The sequence below is a fragment of the Zeus faber genome, assembly GCF_960531495.2.
Source record: "Zeus faber genome assembly, chromosome: 19".
Lineage (NCBI taxonomy): Eukaryota > Metazoa > Chordata > Actinopteri > Zeiformes > Zeidae > Zeus > Zeus faber.
The window spans coordinates 24908748-24927348 of record NC_137206.1 but is presented as its reverse complement, the minus strand read 5'-3'; the positions used below and the strand labels follow the sequence as shown (position 1 = coordinate 24927348).

The following is an 18601-nucleotide window of genomic DNA, read 5'->3' as shown; positions in this document are numbered from 1 at the left end:
AAGGGGGCAACCAGCAGCCACGCAGTTGACTCAATCTGACTCAAGGGCAACCGGGCAGCCGTTACTTTTGAGCCCTGATCACTTTTCTCTCTCTTCCATTTTCTGTTCCAGAGTTTCCGTTAGAAAAAATTGGTGCCAGTCAACAACTCTTGGAATATTTCAATTTCCCAGACAAATGAGAAAGATTCTGGTCATATATTCTCTGTGATTATGGAACTTAAAAAAATGATAAGCAGGCTATTTAGAGAATTACATCATTAAGGCTGGTAGATGCAAGACAGACAAGCAATAAACAAGCTCCCTGCCACGAGTTGGCCTAATCAGCGCCGTGCTGTCATCTGCAGCCGATGCTTGACCACGCCCCTTGGTCCTCCATAGTCTGTTTGGGTCGGAACTTAAATATCCCCTGAAAACCCCAAACTATGGTTGTATGTGTCCCTGTTGTCAACAATACATCATCTTTCTGTTTCCCTTCTGGAGGCTGCAGCTCTGTCTCCACTCTGTGTGTGCGTGTTTACAAGGGCAACCTGTCCACAAGGGAGTAAGCGGGGCTTAGTTCTATATATCGACAAACGTGATTGGTCAGAGGTGAGGCTTTCAGATCAGCTTTTGATCGTCCAAACTGATTGGCTTCCCGTTGCAACTTGCCGAGCGTGGAAATGAACAGATCTGCAGACTTTTTTTTTTTTAATCGAAATGATCCACCCAGCCACAAATTCAATTTGTGCTTGGAAGGAATTATCACCGGACATTATGACTGGAAAGATTTAAATATGTTGGACAAATTTTCCCGGTCAAAGCCGGCGATTACCTGATAATGGAAACGTTGCTCTGTTCTGTGACCGGCTTGATCTCCCTCCCTCCCTCCCTCCCCCTTCCATCTGTCTCTCTATTTCGCTACCCCTCTCTCATCGCTGCCTGACAGCCATGTAGGGTGACAGCGGGGGGGGGTTCCCCGTGCTGAAGATTTTCCTCCTTTTGACACTGTACACCGCCTTCCCACCATGCATCACTTCCACACGCCTTGCCCGAGGAAATAAAAGGCGCACGCACACGTCTCACTGTGGAAGGATGGAAAAAGGGAAATAGAAGCTGATGTCACAAATTTCTCTTTCTTTTTTTCCCTCTTTCTCTCCTTCCATCTCTTTCCCTCCCTCCCTCACACTTCTGACTTAGATTACCGCTGGCTTCACATCTAATGCGTAATCGCAATTGACAGTCGAATATTAGTTATCAATATTAAATGACTAATATCACTCAGTCCCCTCTAAAAAGGTTAGGCATGTATTATCACTCATCCACTGATCCTGGCCCTGTCATTTGAGCATATTGACGACCATCATTTTGCAAATTTGTTAAGATTCAATAATTCTATGTTTTCATCTTCGTCATTGTTTCCATCGATTTCAGGATTCATTTATATGATAAGGAATTGCATTTTTTTTATCACTGTATTAGTTCTTTCATTATTGCCGTTGTGTTACTGGTGATATTTATTGGCTTTGCCTCCAGACCAAGATTTACTTCCTCTTGAAGTGTATTGGATTTTCTATATCTAAAAAGGCAATACACGCACACGCGCACACACACACATGCACACGCACACGCGCATGTGCACACACACACACACACACACACACACACACACACACACACACACACACACACACACACACACACACACACACACACACACACACACATACACACAAACATACAAATGATGTTGTGTTAAAACTCCTGATTCAGCAACACACTTACTCCAGGAATGAATGAATAAAGTATATCTGTCTGTCTGTCTGTCTGTCTGGATGGTTTTGCGGGTGGAGTGTTGCGGTTCTTCCCTCCCTCCCTCCTTCTGAACCAGCTGATTGTCTCAGACAAGCAGAGCAGATTGCGGTGCTCGCTATGATTAGGCGGCAGTTTGATTGTAATTGCTCGCGGGTCTTGCCATCGCGGGTGAGTCATGGGACGCGGTTAAGCCGCCGGCCGCAGAGTCACCGGAACCGGAGCGGTCCAGTGTTCAGCGGTTAATGCAGGGTTGTTATTTTAAGGATCCCCAAGGTAAAAAATAAATAACTTATAAATAAAGAATCTATCCAAATTACAGCAAAACACTAAGGCCTAGTAACAGGTACCTTGTCGCAGCTCCCGGGCAGTCTCTACCTGCTTAGTCATAATATCCACCTTGCCAGCGGCATCGTTAGGCGTGTTTTAGGGAACAGCCTCCGATCTAAAATAGCCCAGCAAGATGGGCTCTGCACCCCAATCGCTCCCTCTCTCACAATACCGACTGTGCCCACGGCGCACCAGCCATGGGCCGCCGGCGACTGGCACCAAAACGGTGTGTTTGTATTTTAGATTGTAGATTATTTTATTTTACTCCGTTTCCTTATGGAACGAAACAAGCGCCATGCATGATGGGGACACTTTCTCCCTCAGTCTCTTCCCCTGTCTCAACAGCTCTCTTACCCTCCCCTTCCCTTTGTTTCTGCTCTTTCTCTCCCTCCCTCCCTCTACCGTTCCTCTCCCCCACCGCTCTCACAACCTCCACCCACTCACCCTCTTTCTCCCCCTCTTCCCCCCTCTCTGTCCCTTCCCCCTTCTCTCTACATTTCTGCATCCTCTCGCTCTTTTCCCATCAATCCCTTCCCCTTCTCTGTCCATCTCACTCCCTCTCGCCACCCTCTCACCCTATTTTTCCTCCTGTCTGTCTCAGCATCCGTATCCTCTCTCGCTCCCCATCTCTCCCTCCCCCTCTCTCCCCTCTTCCCCCTTTCTCTCCCCCTTCTCCCTCCATATTTTCTCCCTCCCACCTCCTCTTCTCTTTTCTCCCTCCCTCCCCCCTTGTCTCTCTCTCTCTTAACCTCCTGTCTTCCTCCCACCATTTCCCCCTTCCATTCTCTCTCCACTTCTCAACTTTTCCACTCTCCCTCTTCCCCCCTCTGCCACCCCCCCAAGCTATAGCAATATAAGCAATTTCCCTTCAGTCTACACATAAACAGCAGTTTTACCAAACCAGCACATTTCAGCTTTAAAATCCTCTCTTCTCCTATTTCTCCCCCTCCCTCCCTACTCCCCCCACCCCCCCTCTCCAGGTGGGCCGGATGAGCTCGGTGGTGTCCCGCCGCCGGGAGCAGAAGGTCCTGGTAATGGTGGTCACCATGGTGGTGTGCTACCTGGCATGCTGGCTACCGTACGGCATGGTGGCGCTGATCGCCACCTTCGGGCCCCCCAACCTGCTGAGCCCCGAGGCCAGCATCATTCCCTCGCTGCTCGCCAAGGCCTCCACTGTCTTCAACCCCATCATTTACTTCTTCATGAACAAAGAGGTGCGGGTCTGTCTGTCTTTATGTCCGTCTGTCCCCCATCCATCTGTCTATCTGTCTATCTGTCTATCTCTCCACCTGTCTGTCTATCTGTGCATCTGCCATGATTTATTTCACCACTCCCGTCCTCTTTCTCTCTCTCTCTCTCTCGCTCTCTCTCTCAATTTGGACTGTATCTCTGTATAAATCATTCTATTTTTCTCACTTTTTTGTGGTCACTCTCTCTCTCTCTCTCTCTCTCCAACTTTGTCCCTACATTCTCTACTTTATCACTCCATCCTTATGTTATGGCTGGCTGATATTTGCATATTGTGGTATGCAATTTTACTGTCTGAAATAATAATAAAAGGGAGAGATGCCTTAAAAATTGCGCAATGTATGGGGCTTTCAATTTGTTTTTTTATTTTTATTTATTTTTATTTTTTTTTTCAGAAAAATAAATTGATTTTTGATCATATATGAAGCTTCACACTCCCATATCACTCAACTTTGACAAACATATGCGGTAATGTCCTTTTGACCAGGAGATAATTCTAAGGTAGGTTTCTCACCATATCGTTAGTACAACTAGTTCCCCTCGCGTCCGCTGAGGAATGTGTTTCCCCCGTTCAGCGCTCCGTCATTCGATTACGTTGCAATCTCCTGTCTTCCATCGCCGTGTGTCTGTCCCTACTCCATCGCCTGATCTTACATGCAAAGGTGTTTCTCAATTTATCTCTCTCTCTTTTGGTCCTTGCGCTCCTTATGTCTATCTATTGATTTTCTGGCCTTCTTTCTATCTTTCTATCTCTTTCTTCCTTTGTCTGTCTGTCTGTCTCTCTCTCTCTCTCGCTCTCTCTCTCTCTCTCTCTCTCTCTCTCTCTCTCTCCTTCTCTTCCTTTCCCCCTGCGTCTTTCTTAACTGATATGCATCCACCATAACTTCTTCATACCCAATAAATCGTTTTATCCATCAGTTGGAAAGCGAACTGAGAAGGTTTTTTTTGTCTTTTCTTTTTGTCCTTATAAGAGCCACAGAAGGATGAAGAGAAGTGATGGATGTTGTGGCTCATCAATCAAAATCAAATCAAACAAATGCACCAGGGAATATTGTAACGTAAACTGAGGAACGTGTGAGGGTTCTTCTTGTATTTTGTTTTCACGATAGGGTTCTTTTTTGGTGACTAATTAATACGTTTTTCCAAATGTGCGACAACTAACCTAAACTAAACTCAGGCCATGTCTACACTAATTGGATAGATTGGAAAACACATATTATTTGGAAGTTTTTATTTTACTTCCATCTGAGCATTTCAAAGACGCTCTCCCAAGTGGATATATTTGAAAACTAAATTTTTTCATTGTGTAGTGTGGGAAGAAGGAGACTTTTGTTTTGATGATTGCGCTAGTCAACAAAGAGCTTAGAAAAGGGGCGGTAACTACACAAGAGCATTTTGGCCATTTCAGTGTAGACGGCCGACTTTCGAAAACATTTTTACAAAAAAATGGCATATCCAGTTAGTGTAGACATGGCATAAAATAAACTACACTATACTAGACTTCACCACAGCATAACATCCATAGCTACACATAGTTCCATGTAACTATGTGAATAATGTCGAATAAGTCAAAGTGAAGGGAAAAGTGGACAAAATAAATGTAAATGTATATGGACTAAGGGAGACTTCCGCTGTCACTCCTTGAGCCTCCTATCAACACATTTACACCACAAAAGAGGCAATCAAAACAAGGAGCCCAACTAAGGTCTGTAGATACATTGTGGGTCTGTGAGAGCAATACGTCTTGCCACCAGGTCATCTTCACCATCTTCATCTTCACACTTCAGAATCAGAATCAGAACCAGAAATACTTTAATAATCCCAGGGGGAAATTACTTGGCCCTGGGTTCCAGATTTAAAAAGCCCACTTGGCTTCAAACCCTCAATACCTCATACAGCGACAGAGGTTGTCACCTCTGATCATTAAGGAACATTAAGGAACAACAGGGGTGACTGGGATGGAACAATTTGGACTTGAAATGGTGACAGCAGCCCTGAAAGACAGCGTCCCACTACAGAGCAGGAGGGAGTCTTTCTGGCTGTGGTGCACCAACATTGCGAGAGTTTATTGTCAACTTGAACAATAAGGTACGCTTGCCACAAGTATCAATCACAATTGATAATGATGAATATTACAGTAATAATGATGATGATGACGATGATATAATAATAATAATAATAAGAAGAAGAAGAATCATCATCATCATCATCATCATCAATAACATCATCATCTTGGGCGAGGAATGGCGTTCCGCTGCTGGGCTGCTGACAAGCCCATGCGCTACCCCCTCTGCAAGACTGACAAACATTAAGAAATCGCCGTCGGTCTAAGGTGATAAATGCTGGTCCGAACTGAGCGGACACCCAGTAATTCGTAAAGTTCCTGAGTGTACGTGACATGAAGGTAGTGCCCTGGTTGGTCAGGATTTCATTCTGAATTGCGACTCGGGACATGACCTGAAACTGCGCCTGCACCACACTTTTGGCTGTAATTCTATGGAGGGGCACTGCTTCTGGGTACCGGGTTGCATAATCCACTAGGACTAACACAAAATGAAACCCACACTGCGGTCCAACGGCCCAATGAGGTCCAGACCGAGTCTTTTGAACGGGACCTCGACTAGGGGGAGGGGCCTCAACGGCGCTCTTGGCATAGCCGGAGGGTTGACTAACCTCCACTCAGGACACACAGCACACCATTTACGCACATCTGCCTAAATGCCCGGCGAATAGAAGTGGGCCATTATCCGCTGTCATATTTTCTTGTGGTCGAGGGGACTGGCCATTGGCTCACTAGATATATCCTGTCCCTAATCCTAAAGGCCCCGTGTAGGGTGTTTTCTTGCGACTGCTGCAGTGGAAAATCGTCGATAGGGAAGGTTAAAGGGACCGGGTGAGATCCTACTTGGGATCCCGCCGCCCCTGCACCCCTCTCGCCTGCCGACGAGCCCTCCGCGTCACTGTGCACCTTGCAACACTCAGATTTCCCTACCGACCGTGAATGTACTCCCCCAGCCTTTCTCATCAACCCATCAAACCCTGGCCAATCAATGCCCCAAATCAGGGAGTGCAACAGGCGGGAACTAACCGCAGCCTGTACCCTATGCTTTTTTCCCTTGTAACAAATTTCGAGCTGGACCATCAGATATGCGTGAATATCCACATCCACTCAACGACCCACCTGGCCGAGTTCCATCTGAGGACAGTCATGGCAGCAACGGCAGTCGTGGCCAGGCCGCCCGCAGTGTCCGCACCCATGCCCAGACGTCTGCGCAGTTCCCTGATTTCCCGCTTCAGCACCTCCATGGGAGCTGAGTGGGGACAGGAAGGGGAGAGAGTGTACCGGGGCACCACAGAACCCGCTGAATCCCACGTAGATCCTGGGGTCAGACGCAGCGCCCCCCGGACATTCTCCTCCGTGCCATCGAGGCGGGCTGGGGACCCGGCAAATCCTGCATGGGTCCTTGTGGCGGACGTGGGTCCGGTCCTCCGGCCGGCTCCCGGTCGGTGGCGGCCAGCCACTGAGGAGCTCACGCTGGCGAGGACGTGCCCCTGCTGGCAGCGGAGGTAGTCCTCCTCCAGGTCCACGAGACATTTCCGCAGCCAGCGGATCGGCTGCGGGGAGTCTTTCACTCGGCGCCCTGTCCCTCCTGGGCTCTACATTGGGCGCCACTTGAGTCTCTGTCCACAGGTTTAGGGAGGGAGACGGAGTCTTTTTGGCTGTGGTGCGCCAACTTGGCGAGAGTTTTTATTGTCACCTTGAACAATAAGGTACGCTTGCTACAAGTAGCAATCACAATTGATAATGATGAATATTACAATAATAATGATGATGCTGATGATGATATTATTATTATTATTATTATTATTATTATTATTATTATTATTATTATTAATAATAATAATAATAATAATAAATTCATAATAATAATTATCATCTCGGGCACAGGAGGAATCGCGTTCCGCTGCTGGGCTGCAACGAGCCCAGCAGCGGTCCCCTCTGAAAGACAGACAAACATTAAGAAATCTCCCTGCCTCGAGTCGGACCAATCCGCACCGATGCGAGGCAGCTTGGAGGCCGCAGGAAAAGGAACCGTGCTGTCGTCCGCAGCTGATGCTTGACCACGCCACGTCCGCCACAGTAACCTCTAGAGTGCCCCTCCGTTAGAGAAAACATTGTACATTTTCGTCTAGAATGTCTCTACGATAGAGCTCCAGCTTTACTCAGATCCATTGCAATGCTGAATTATGGAAACTACCAGGCAAGTTATATAATGAAGTTATCTACTGTACACGTCATATCAGTAGAACATCCATACACATCATGTTATTCATCGAGACGCCTTGACTTTGGAATAGTTGTTCAAGCTCAGCTCAAAAGGTATTCAACTGTTAACGGTACACTCTATTTGTCGTCCAGACATGTCAGCTCGATCTGTCATTGTCGCGTTTATCTGACAATGTCTCTGGTTTCAAGTTATAGTGTCAAGTTTATTGTGTGTTTATTTAGTGTTTCCCTAGAGAAAACATTGTAAAGTTCCCTCTAGAGTGCCCACATAAAAAAGAAAACATTGTAAAGTTCCCTCTAGAGTGCCCCTATGATAGAGAAAACATTGTAAAGTTCCCTCTAGAGTGCCCCTATGATAGAGAAAACATTGTAAAGTTCCCTTGAGTTTGCCTACATTAGAGAAAACATTGTAAAGTTCCCTCTAGAGTGCCGATACAAAAAATAAAACATTGTAAAGTTACCTCTAGAATGCCCCTGCGATAGAGGAAACATTGTGTAGAGCCCTCTAAGTTGCCCTTATGAAAGAACACATTCAGATCTTATGCTGGTGTCGACAGAGAGGGACATCCTGGTTGACCGCAACAAGATAATTTTTACCCTCAAGGTCATTGTCTTCCCTTTGGAATCTCTAGATTGCAGTAAATGGTGTTTCAGGTGTTCAAAATAATCAAAATGTCTTTGGTTGCCTGCCCCAGTGAAAAGTGCACTTTTCATGATTTTTGCCCCGGCCCCTCAAATTCCCTGTGCAAGCCACTGCTGGGGAATAAAAGTCTGAAGTGTGTAAAAACATTGATTGACAGATCACAAAAAGGAATGGATGTAGCGAAGGAAAAAAGCAAGAAAAGGCAAAAGTTAAGGCCTTAAATGGAACAGTGTTTTCAGTGAACCAGAATTCCCGTTGGATGGAACTCAGTAGTTTAGGGACCCGGAGCAGTGACGGAGCTGACTCCAGAGAATTGAGGTTTCGAGGCTCCGGCTTTACTCAGACCCATTGTAATGCTGAATTATAGAAACTACCAGGCAAGTTATATAATTAAATAATCTGTACTGTACACGTCATATCAGCAGAACATCCATATACGTCATGTTATTCATTGAGCCCCTTGACTTTAAAGTTGTTCAAGCTCAGCTCAATGGGTATTCAACTGTTAACAGTACAGTCTATTTGTCATCCAGACATGTCGGCTCGATCTGTCATTGTCGCATTTATCTGACAATGTCTATTGTGTAACCTTTATTTTGTGTTTGTTCAGTGCCAGCAGTGAAATGCTTGCTCATTGTGCTACCTCATCAATCAAAGATAAATAAATACATATACACTCCTGACCCTGGAATTTTCTACATCTGCAAGTATGATTATTATAATAATAATAATAATAATAATAATAATAATAATAATAATAATATTTAAATATTGTAAAATGTAAATGTAAAATACAATTTACAATGGATGTCCAATGGCCTGGAGAAAGGAGCTGCCCTTGAACCTGTTGGTTTTGTTCCTGATGCTCCTGTACCATTTGGGTGGCACACAGTTTAATCGTCATTTGTGTTGTCATAGGTAAGGAAGTGAGGAATTAATTGAGGAGTGTAGGACTGAAGGAAGGAGAGGTTACGTGGGTGGAATTAGAAGTAAAGGGAGAATCAAACAGAAGAAGGACTGAGGTGGTGAAGTGAGATGGGATGAAGGCGATGGAGTGAGAGAAAAATGATTCTTTCATCTGCAATAGGAAACGCCGCCTTGATTGTGAAGCCAGTATCAGACCTTTCCAGCTCCACCCATCACCAGCTCTCTCATACATACACACACACACACACACACACACACACACACACACACGCACACACACACAGTCAATGTTCTTCTGACTCCCTGAATTGTAGCTATTTCACCGGAGCTACATCACAGTTAAAGGGCTGGTATGTGGTTAAAATGGTTAACTTAAGGTATAAGTTTCACACTGAATCCGAACAAAAATGCAGAGCATGCAGCCTTGAAGACTTTAGCTGCAGCAACATATGTGGTTAGGAACAATCTATTTTTGCCAATTCCATGTTACTGACCTAAAAAAAGAAAATAACCATCTTTTTCCATTGTTCTAGGTTTTCATATCTTCACCACTCTTCCTACCTTTTTGTATCTTTGTAAAAGTGCATTGAATATCACCAATATATGACTTATATTAATGACTTATGGGGGGATATCTCAATTCAAAATATGTCAGAAAGCTAACCTTTTGAAGCAGGCTGCGCCTGGAGGCCTGTGTGACGCTTTCAGTCTTCAGTTCCTCCCAGCCCATAATTATGGTGACAGTGTGTTGAGGCGAGTTGAAGACTTAAAGTGTTGCGCAGATTCAAACCGTGGACCAAGTTTTTGTTTAAGTGATAAAATGTGTGTATATACACTCATCAGTTTGCATGTGGCCTCGTGGATTATGATAGAACTGTGATAAAAGCAGGTGTGAAAATGCAGTTATACAGTCCAAAGGGAGCAAATAATAATCGACTAAAATGGGAATTGCACTCTTGTAAAGTTTGGTGTTCCAGTTTGTTCTTTGGATGGGTGGACTGTGTTGGGTTTCCGTCATTGTTGGAAAGAATGCTCAGATATCTGGATCAATCCAGTAATTCTCAAAAACTCATACATTATCAGTATTTTGAAAACATATTAAAACAACTGAACTTGGAAGATGCTGTCTTGAAACTTAATACTGAGCATACACCGAGTTCCAAATGATTATGCAAATTATATTTTTCTCTCATTTTCCTAAATAGTCTATGTAAATGACAGACAGTATAATTTTAAAGTCATCAACCGTTAGGGTATAATTTGAATGTTATTGAACAAATCTCCCAATGATAACAGTACAGTATTTAGATCTTTTGCTTGAGGACGCTCCAAAGGTTCTCAATAGGGTTGAGGTCGGGGGAGGATGGGGGCCACACCATGTGTTTCTCTCCTTTTATGCCCATAGCAGCCACTGACACAGAGGTATTCTTTGCAGCATGAGATGGTGCATTGTCATGCATGAAGATGATTTTCCTTCCTAAGGCACGTTTCTTCTTTTTGTATCATGGAAGAAAGTGGTCAGTCAAAAACTCTATATACTTTGTCGAGATCATTTTCACACCTTCAGGGACCCTAAAGGGGCCTACCAGCTCTTCCCCCATGATTCCGGCCCAAAACATGATTCCGCCACCTCCTTGCTGAGGTTGCAGCCTTGTTGGGACATGGTGGCCATCCACCAACCATCCACTACTCCAGCCATCTGGAACATCCAGGGTTGCACGGCACTCAACAGTAAACAAGACTGTTGAAAAATTAGTCTTCATGTATTTCTGGGCCCACTGCAACCTTTTCTGCTTGTGAGCATTGGTTAGGGGTGGCCGAATAGTAGGTTTATGCACAACTGCAAGCCTCTGGAGGATCCTACACCTTGAGGTTTGCGGGACTCCAGAGGCACCAAGAGCTTCAAATACCTTTTTGCTGCTTTGTAATATTTTAAATAATTTTAGCAGCTGCTCTATTAATCCGATGAATTTGTCTGGCAGAAACCTACCTCATTATGCCTTTATCTGCACGAACCCGTCTGTGCTTTGAATCAGCCACAAATCTCTTCACAGTACGATGATCGCACTTAAGTTTTGGTGAAATATCTCTTGTTTTCATACCTTGTCCAAGGCATTGCACTATTTGACGCTTTTCGGCAGCAGAGAGATCCTTTTTCTTTCCCATATTGCTTAAAACCTGTGGCCTGCTTAATAATGTGGAACGTCCTTCTTAAGTAGTTTTCCTTTTATTGGGCTCACCTGGCAAACTAATAATCACAGATGTCTGAGATCGATTTCAGTGATCCAAAGAGTCCTGAGACCATCCATGAGTTTAATTGAAAAACAAAAAATGTAATGTTAATGACACTTTAATCCCATTTGCATAATAATTGGGAATGCAGCGTAAAGATAAGTATAGAATTTGATGAGTGGTCTGTTTCAAAGGCAAAGGGTGAAACGTCTGGCCCACCTTAACCTTTAAGTCCGCAGCCAGTTTTGACACAATCGTCACAGTAACGGACCCCCCAACTCCCCGCCCCCTCCATGATGCCCACAGAACCATCCTCTGTCTCCCCAGCCTGATAAAAGCACAGCACGTCCAGTTATTTGTGTACAAAATACCGAATGCACTAACCAATATCTGCTGGGTCCAGGCTGCAAGGCTAATGGCACTATTGAATCTTCCCAGGACAAGCTTGTGTGAAGGTAGCTTCCTCAATTCCTGTCTTGATAAGTAATAGAAGAAGAGTGGTGAATCTGCTAAGAAACAGGATGTAACCAGTTCAGATTCTGCAAATTGATGAAATTTAGCATCCATCCAGTTATTGTGGGCGATTTTAACACCCATGTTGAAAACCCCCAGGACAAAGAGACCAAAGAACTGTGTTGTGTTCTTGATAACTATGGACTGACTCAGCATGTGACAGAGCCCACACACAACAGGGGCCACACCCTGGACTTAATCATCTCCAAGGGTCTGAATGTTTCTAAGGTGGTTTTGACTGATGTTGATCTCTCTGATCATTCCTGTGATTACTTTGAGACTATCTCCCTGCACACAGATGTTCAAACAGAAGTCATCACAAAACGGTATATCACTGAAGATGCCAGTGAAACATTTATTCAGGCTTTCTCTTTCTCACCTGCCCTCTCTTGGGTCTCAGTCAATGAGCTTGGAGATCATTTAAATTCTAAAATTACAAATATTATTGATGCCATTGCACCAAGGTGGTCTCTGGTGAGAAAAGATCTCCATGGAGAAATGCCAAACTGGTAAGAATTGAAAAAAGAGTGTCGGAAAGTGGAACACAGGTGGCGAAAAACAAATCTTCATGTTCATTATGACATCTATAAAGAGAGACTTTGCATTTATAATTTGGAATTGACAAATGCAAGGCACCCCTTCTTCTCTGACATCATCGCCAAAAACTATAATAATGCACGTGCCTAGTTCGCTACTGTCGACAGGCTAGCAAAACCTCCTGTGTCACTAGCCTCTGAACTTCTATCAACCAGGGCCTGCAATGCATTCGCCTCCTTCACCGACAAAATTCAGAAAATTAGACATGCAGTCAGTGCCACCATAGGAGGTGCAGGATATGTGCTGTCCCTGTGTGTACTAAAAATCTATTCAAATACCATGACAAAAATTTTATCTGATCAACCATAAAATCTTGGAGGACATTATACACACAAACATCCTAAAGCCTCCTCCTGCCACCTTCATATTCTGCCAACAGGCTTTTTCCAAAAAGTTTCAATTTGCATGGCCTCGGATCTTCTACAATTTGTCAACACATCTCTTCCCTCATGTTTCTTCCCACAGGCCCTGAAAACAGCCGTCATCAAGCCACTCTTAAAATAGAATGATCTAGACACCTTACTATTGAACAGTTATAGGCTGATCTCAAACCTCCTGTTTTTAAGGTAAAAGCATTGAAAGAAGCTGCTTTTCAACAGCTAGACAATTTCTTGGCACTACACAACTGTTTAAATATCTTCCAGTCAGGATTTCTACCACACAACTGAGCACTGAGACTGCTCTTGTTAAGGTCTTCAATGACATCCACTTAAACACAGATAGTGGCAGAATCTCAGTCTTATTACTGTATTACTCTCACAATACAGTACTACTTACTACTATGGGGACGGTAGCTCAGGAGGTAGAGCTGGTCGTCTAGTAATCTAAAGGTTGCTGGTTGGATCCCAGGCTCCTCCTGCTAGCATGCTGTAGTGTCCTTGAGCAAGACACTTAACCCCTCATTGCTCCTGATGGCTGCGTCCGTCGGTGTTTGAATAATTGTAAGTCGCTTTGGATAAAAGCGTCTGCTAAATGACTAAATGTAAAGGACAGGGACTACTTTGTGTCTATAGGAAATTACACATCTGAGTGGTCAAAAATGACATGCAGAGTTCCCCAAGGCTCTATTCTGGGGCCTCTTATGTTTAACATCTACATGCTCCCACTGGCTCAGATTATGGAAAACAACTAAATATGTTACCATAATTATGCAGATGACTCACACATTTACAGGGGGACTATGGTCCAGTACAATCACTGAGCAAGTGCATTGAACAAATCGACAATTGGATGTGCCATAATTTTCTCCAATTAAACAAAGACAAAACTGAAGTAATTGTTTTTGGAGCCAAGTAAGAATGACTAAAAGTTGGCGCTCTGCTCAGTAATGCTAAAAACCACAAACCAAGCCAGAAATCTTGGTGTAGTCATGGACTCGGACCTAAATTTCAACGGCCACATTAAAAGAATTACAAAGTCAGCCCACTATCACCTTAAGAACATATCAAGGGATTAAAAGACTTATGTCTCAGCAGAATTTGGAAAAACTTGTCCATGCATTTATCTTTAGTACACTAGACTACCGTAACGGTGTCTTTACAGGTCTTCCTAAAAGATCGATCAGACAGCTGCAGTTGATTCTGAATGCTCCTGCTCGAGTCCTCACTAAGACCAAGAAAGTGGATCATATCACTCCAGTTCCCAGGTCTTCACACTGGCTTCCTGTCCGTCAAAGAATTGATTTCAAATTACTACTGTTGGTTGATAAAGCATTGAATGGTTTAGGGCCAAAATACATTTCTGATCTTCTGCCACGTTATGAACCATCCAGACCTCAGGCTGCTGGGACAGGTCTCCTTTCTGTCCCCAAAGTCAAAACTAAACATCGAGAAGCAACGTAAATTTTTTTATGCAACACATAACTGGAAGAAACTCCCCGAAAACGGCAGGTCTGCTACAACTCTCGGTTCTTTTCAATCAAGGCTGAAGATTTTTCTGTTTGCTGCCGCCTTTTACTAAACCAAATTTGCAGCTTTTGATTAATTTCTTGCACAGCACTCTAACTTTTATGTATTCTATTTTTTTTTTACTTCATGCATTCTATGTATTCTAGCTTATCATAGTTTTATCAATTGGAATTTAATTTGAACTCTTTAATAAGGTCCTCTTTTTTAATGTGTTTCTTTTGCACTTTGACTTAATGCTTGTGATGCTTTATGTAAAGCACTATGAATTGCCTTGTTGAAATGTACTAAATAAACTTGCCCTTTGCCTAAGCCTATATACAATTTTTGTTACAGTAATTACTCTATTATACTGGTAAGCGCCATGGGGTGGTGACTTTTAGACAGCACAGGGGAATTTCAGGCTTTACTCTTGTCTGTAAAAATATTGAGGATGTAGCAGCTTGTGACTTGGCTATCTGGCTTGACTCAGATATGCCAGCATTCATTTCAACAATGACGCTGTTAGAAAAGGAAACCTGATCAAGTTTATGCTCAGAATAATTCATTGGGAGGTCCCAATAAAAAAACACAAGTCAGTCCTTTGGGTACCTAGTATCGATTAATGACAAAAGGATCTCAGGTCTTATTTGAGTTGTGGCTAGTGCATCATCAGCCCTCATCTAAGACATGGACAGGTTCTGTGCTGACGGGGTCGTCTCCAGATCGCAATCTGCGCTGAGATAATCCCTGACGTTGCCTTCTTGTCCTCTCTCTATTTACATTTTACATTACATTACGTCATTTAGCAGAAGCTTTTATCCAAAGCGACTAACAATTATTCAAACACCGACGGACGCAGCCATCAGGAGCAATTAGGGGTTAAGTGTCTTGCTCAAGGACACTACAGCATGCTAGCAGGAGGAGCCTGGGATCCAACCAGCAACCTTTAGATCACTAGACCACCAGCTCTACCGCCTGAGCTACCATCTGTACCATCAGTTCCATTTTCAATTAAACCCCTGTTGAGCGCAAATTCTCCAATGCAATATTCAATGTAATGTTATAGGTGATGGTAGTTGTATTCAATGTAAATCCGCAATGGTTTTTTTAGACGTAGTTACACGCACGGCATTTTTTTATATAAGCCGTGTTAAAAATGAACACATTAACATGGAAAGCTGGCAGCTATAATCTAGGTATACTTTTTCTCACCATTGATCATCACCCTCCATGGTGATGTTCTTTCAACATACAAATCATGTATTCTTTTATAGTTATTTTTTAGTCTGGAGCTAAAAAACAAATTTGATCAAATTGTGTCATGTATGTATGTATGTATTGTATCATGTATGTATGTGTCAAATTCTCTTATCAAGCCTCACATTTCGATTCTCACTCATTTGGGATTCGTGGAATATAAAGGGGTGAAAGTTTGATCAAAATCAACTATTTGCAGTATTTCCTCCAGTTGGTGTACCATACCGTAATGTGCAGAGACGTCGGTGTGGTTTACCTGCGGCGCTCTGGGGAAATGTAGTCGACTATAAGTATACGTGTGAAACTGTGGAGTATACTAAGTACACTACGTTTATCCAGGGCAGCATGCTGTCTTCTCTGCTCTGCTGCACTGGATATCAATGCCGGATTTCCATACTGTCCAAGAGTCCTTCGCCTGTATTCACTGGCAAGAGTTCCAATATTATTGATAGTTCTTGGATTATCTTTACCTTCAGCATTGATTGTTCTTTAGGCATTACTAGTGTTACTTTGAACTGGCTTATCTGGTCTCCGCAACAGTTGTGATATCAGTTTCTTGGAGGAAGACTGTAATGCTAAGCCATTGTGAAGTGCAGTTTTTTCCTTGCTCTGTCTTGAATTCCTCCCCGTTTGGCACCTTTTCAAATGACAAGCCATTTAGATGTATTCCCCTTAGGGACCAATCGAGCCAGTTGAGAACTGGTGGATCCCACAACCTTTAACTTGTTTCCAGTCTTTCTACACAAACCTGATACCTAGTGCTGCATCTTATTATAATAAACACACAATGACTGAACCCTGTTTTTGCGTGTGCAGTTCTACAGGTGTTTCCGAGCCTTCCTGAAGTGTTCCGTGCCCGAGCGAGGCTCCAGCTTCAAGGCGTCGTCGCCGGCGACCAAGACAATCCGCGCCACCCGCCACAGGCACGGAAACAGCTCGGCCCATGCACCGTCCGCGGCCCCGCCCACACAATACCCCCTCCCCGACTCCTCAGTTGAAGCCAACCAAGTGCCGAGTAAAGCCTCTCTGCCTTCCCACAGCTCTCCCACTTACCTCGCTAGTCCCCGGGTGACCCTCATGGCTTATTATAGGGAGTAGAGGCGTGAAAAGGAAAGAAAACAAAAAAACAAGGGAGGAGGATGAAAAGTAGATTTGGAAATCCAGTGAGGAGCGGCGCAGGGGGCAAAGGCCTCCAATTAGAACACAAGTCTGCTCTCGTCTTTACAAAGCATAGGCATGGCGTTGGATAAGTACAATAATGCAGATGAAGACATTTTGGGACGGTCTCTTCCCTGATCGCGTTACGGCAGCGCTGTGCCAGAGTAATAATGTACGCTGGATTTAAAACGTGACTAAACAAGAATACCACCATAGTGTCGCCATTTTTCTGTGAAAGAAATAAAAAAAGCAAACCTGCTTATAACCACAGCGCTACCTTTGGTCACGTCAGACTATGCACACGTCGAAAGACTAGCTTTGGAAAGTACATAATAGTCGATAGATCCTGCAGCTTTCAGTATTCACATCCAATTAACAGGAAGGACAACCCAAATCGCTCCAGGAAGCTAGGGTAGGTTATTATTTGTAGATTTGGTAGATATTGAGGTTTTTCCGTGCATGAAGTGTGAAGAATGATAAATGCATCCTGGGAGTGGACGCTAGCTTTAGGTTTGGGTCAAAGGGCTGAACCAACAATAGGACACGGCTTAATAGTCTACTTTTACTACGGGATAACACGAGATCCTGGAAAAAAAAAAAACCAATGATCGGCGCAGCTGCACAACAGTCTCGTTGACGAAGCGCACCAGTGCTAATATGGTAGCGAAGCAAAGCCAGGATGTTTTTGGAATTAAACCCCTTTACTTGTAGATTTGGCCCATTATTTTGGGGGATTTGCTAATGAATATGCAGAGTCTGCCATCTCGAGAGGAGCGCATTAGCTTCGAGGCCAAGAATCATCATCGCGTTTATTAGGATGGTATTATCATGTTAGCGACGGACGCGGAACGTAAACACGGCAGCACTTTACCGAAACCGCCCAAGAGGGAAAGCATGAGGAGATGTCATTTGCGCCGCCCTGAATAACCCATTTGGAGGAAAGAGGATCCTCAAAATTAGGTCGAGAATAAGTGTCTTAGTGACGTAACTTAATGGTTTTCATCCTTAAGCCGGTGAAATATTCAGGAGGGATTTATTTGGCAGAAATTGAATTAGACTGATTTTTGAAAATAGGGCGATGAGATAGTTATTTCAGTGAGCGTGTACTTTAACCAAGGCATTTTTCATTTGTTTTTCTCAATTATTTCGCAATTACAGTGATCTGTTGTAGAAAGCCAATTTTGACAAACCTCGTTTCCATGCTTGACAGTGATTTGACAGCAGTGTTTTAAGATCCAGTCGAGGGGATGACATCAGGGTGAAAATGTATCCCTCTCATATAACGTACTCTATCTGTCGCTGATAAACTCCTTTTCCTTTCCCTGGCAAATTGTTTTGGCTGTGTACCAAAGAGGCGTGTTGATGTAAAAACACGATGGACATGTAACCCAGAGAAATGTCACCACTTTGAGTTAAGAAGATCCCTTGGAGGTCATGGTTTCCTCCCCTGCTGTGCATTGAAACAATTTTTGTCTCGGTGACATAATGGCTAATTGTATTTTCCACTGCTTGTGTAACACCAATTAAATCTCACTTAAATGGATTTGGCTGCCTCCTGTTTTCATTCAATCTACTCGTCTTCTGTGTGTGTGTGTGTGTGTGTGTGTGTGTGTGGGGGGGGTGCTTGTGCATGGTTCAGTTCATTCAAAAAATTGGTGTGTCTCGATCTCTTATCTCTTCATTCACATATGTTGATTAATCCATGCATTATTAAGTGCAGCTTTAGAGGAAGGG

At 43.8% G+C, this 18601-nt stretch overlaps 1 protein-coding gene across 1 annotated transcript in view; it reads left to right on the top strand.

Moving 5' to 3' along the window:
* tmtopsb (teleost multiple tissue opsin b) overlaps positions 1-18381 on the top strand; it is a 34640-nt gene extending 16259 nt beyond the window's left edge. The window contains exons 3-4 of the mRNA XM_080020573.1: positions 3099-3332; positions 16526-18381. Of these exons, the coding sequence (XP_079876699.1) occupies positions 3099-3332; positions 16526-16807 (516 nt within the window). The 3' untranslated portion in view covers positions 16808-18381. The remainder of the gene's footprint in view (positions 1-3098; positions 3333-16525) is intronic.
* The last annotated feature ends 220 nt before the right edge of the window (positions 18382-18601 follow it).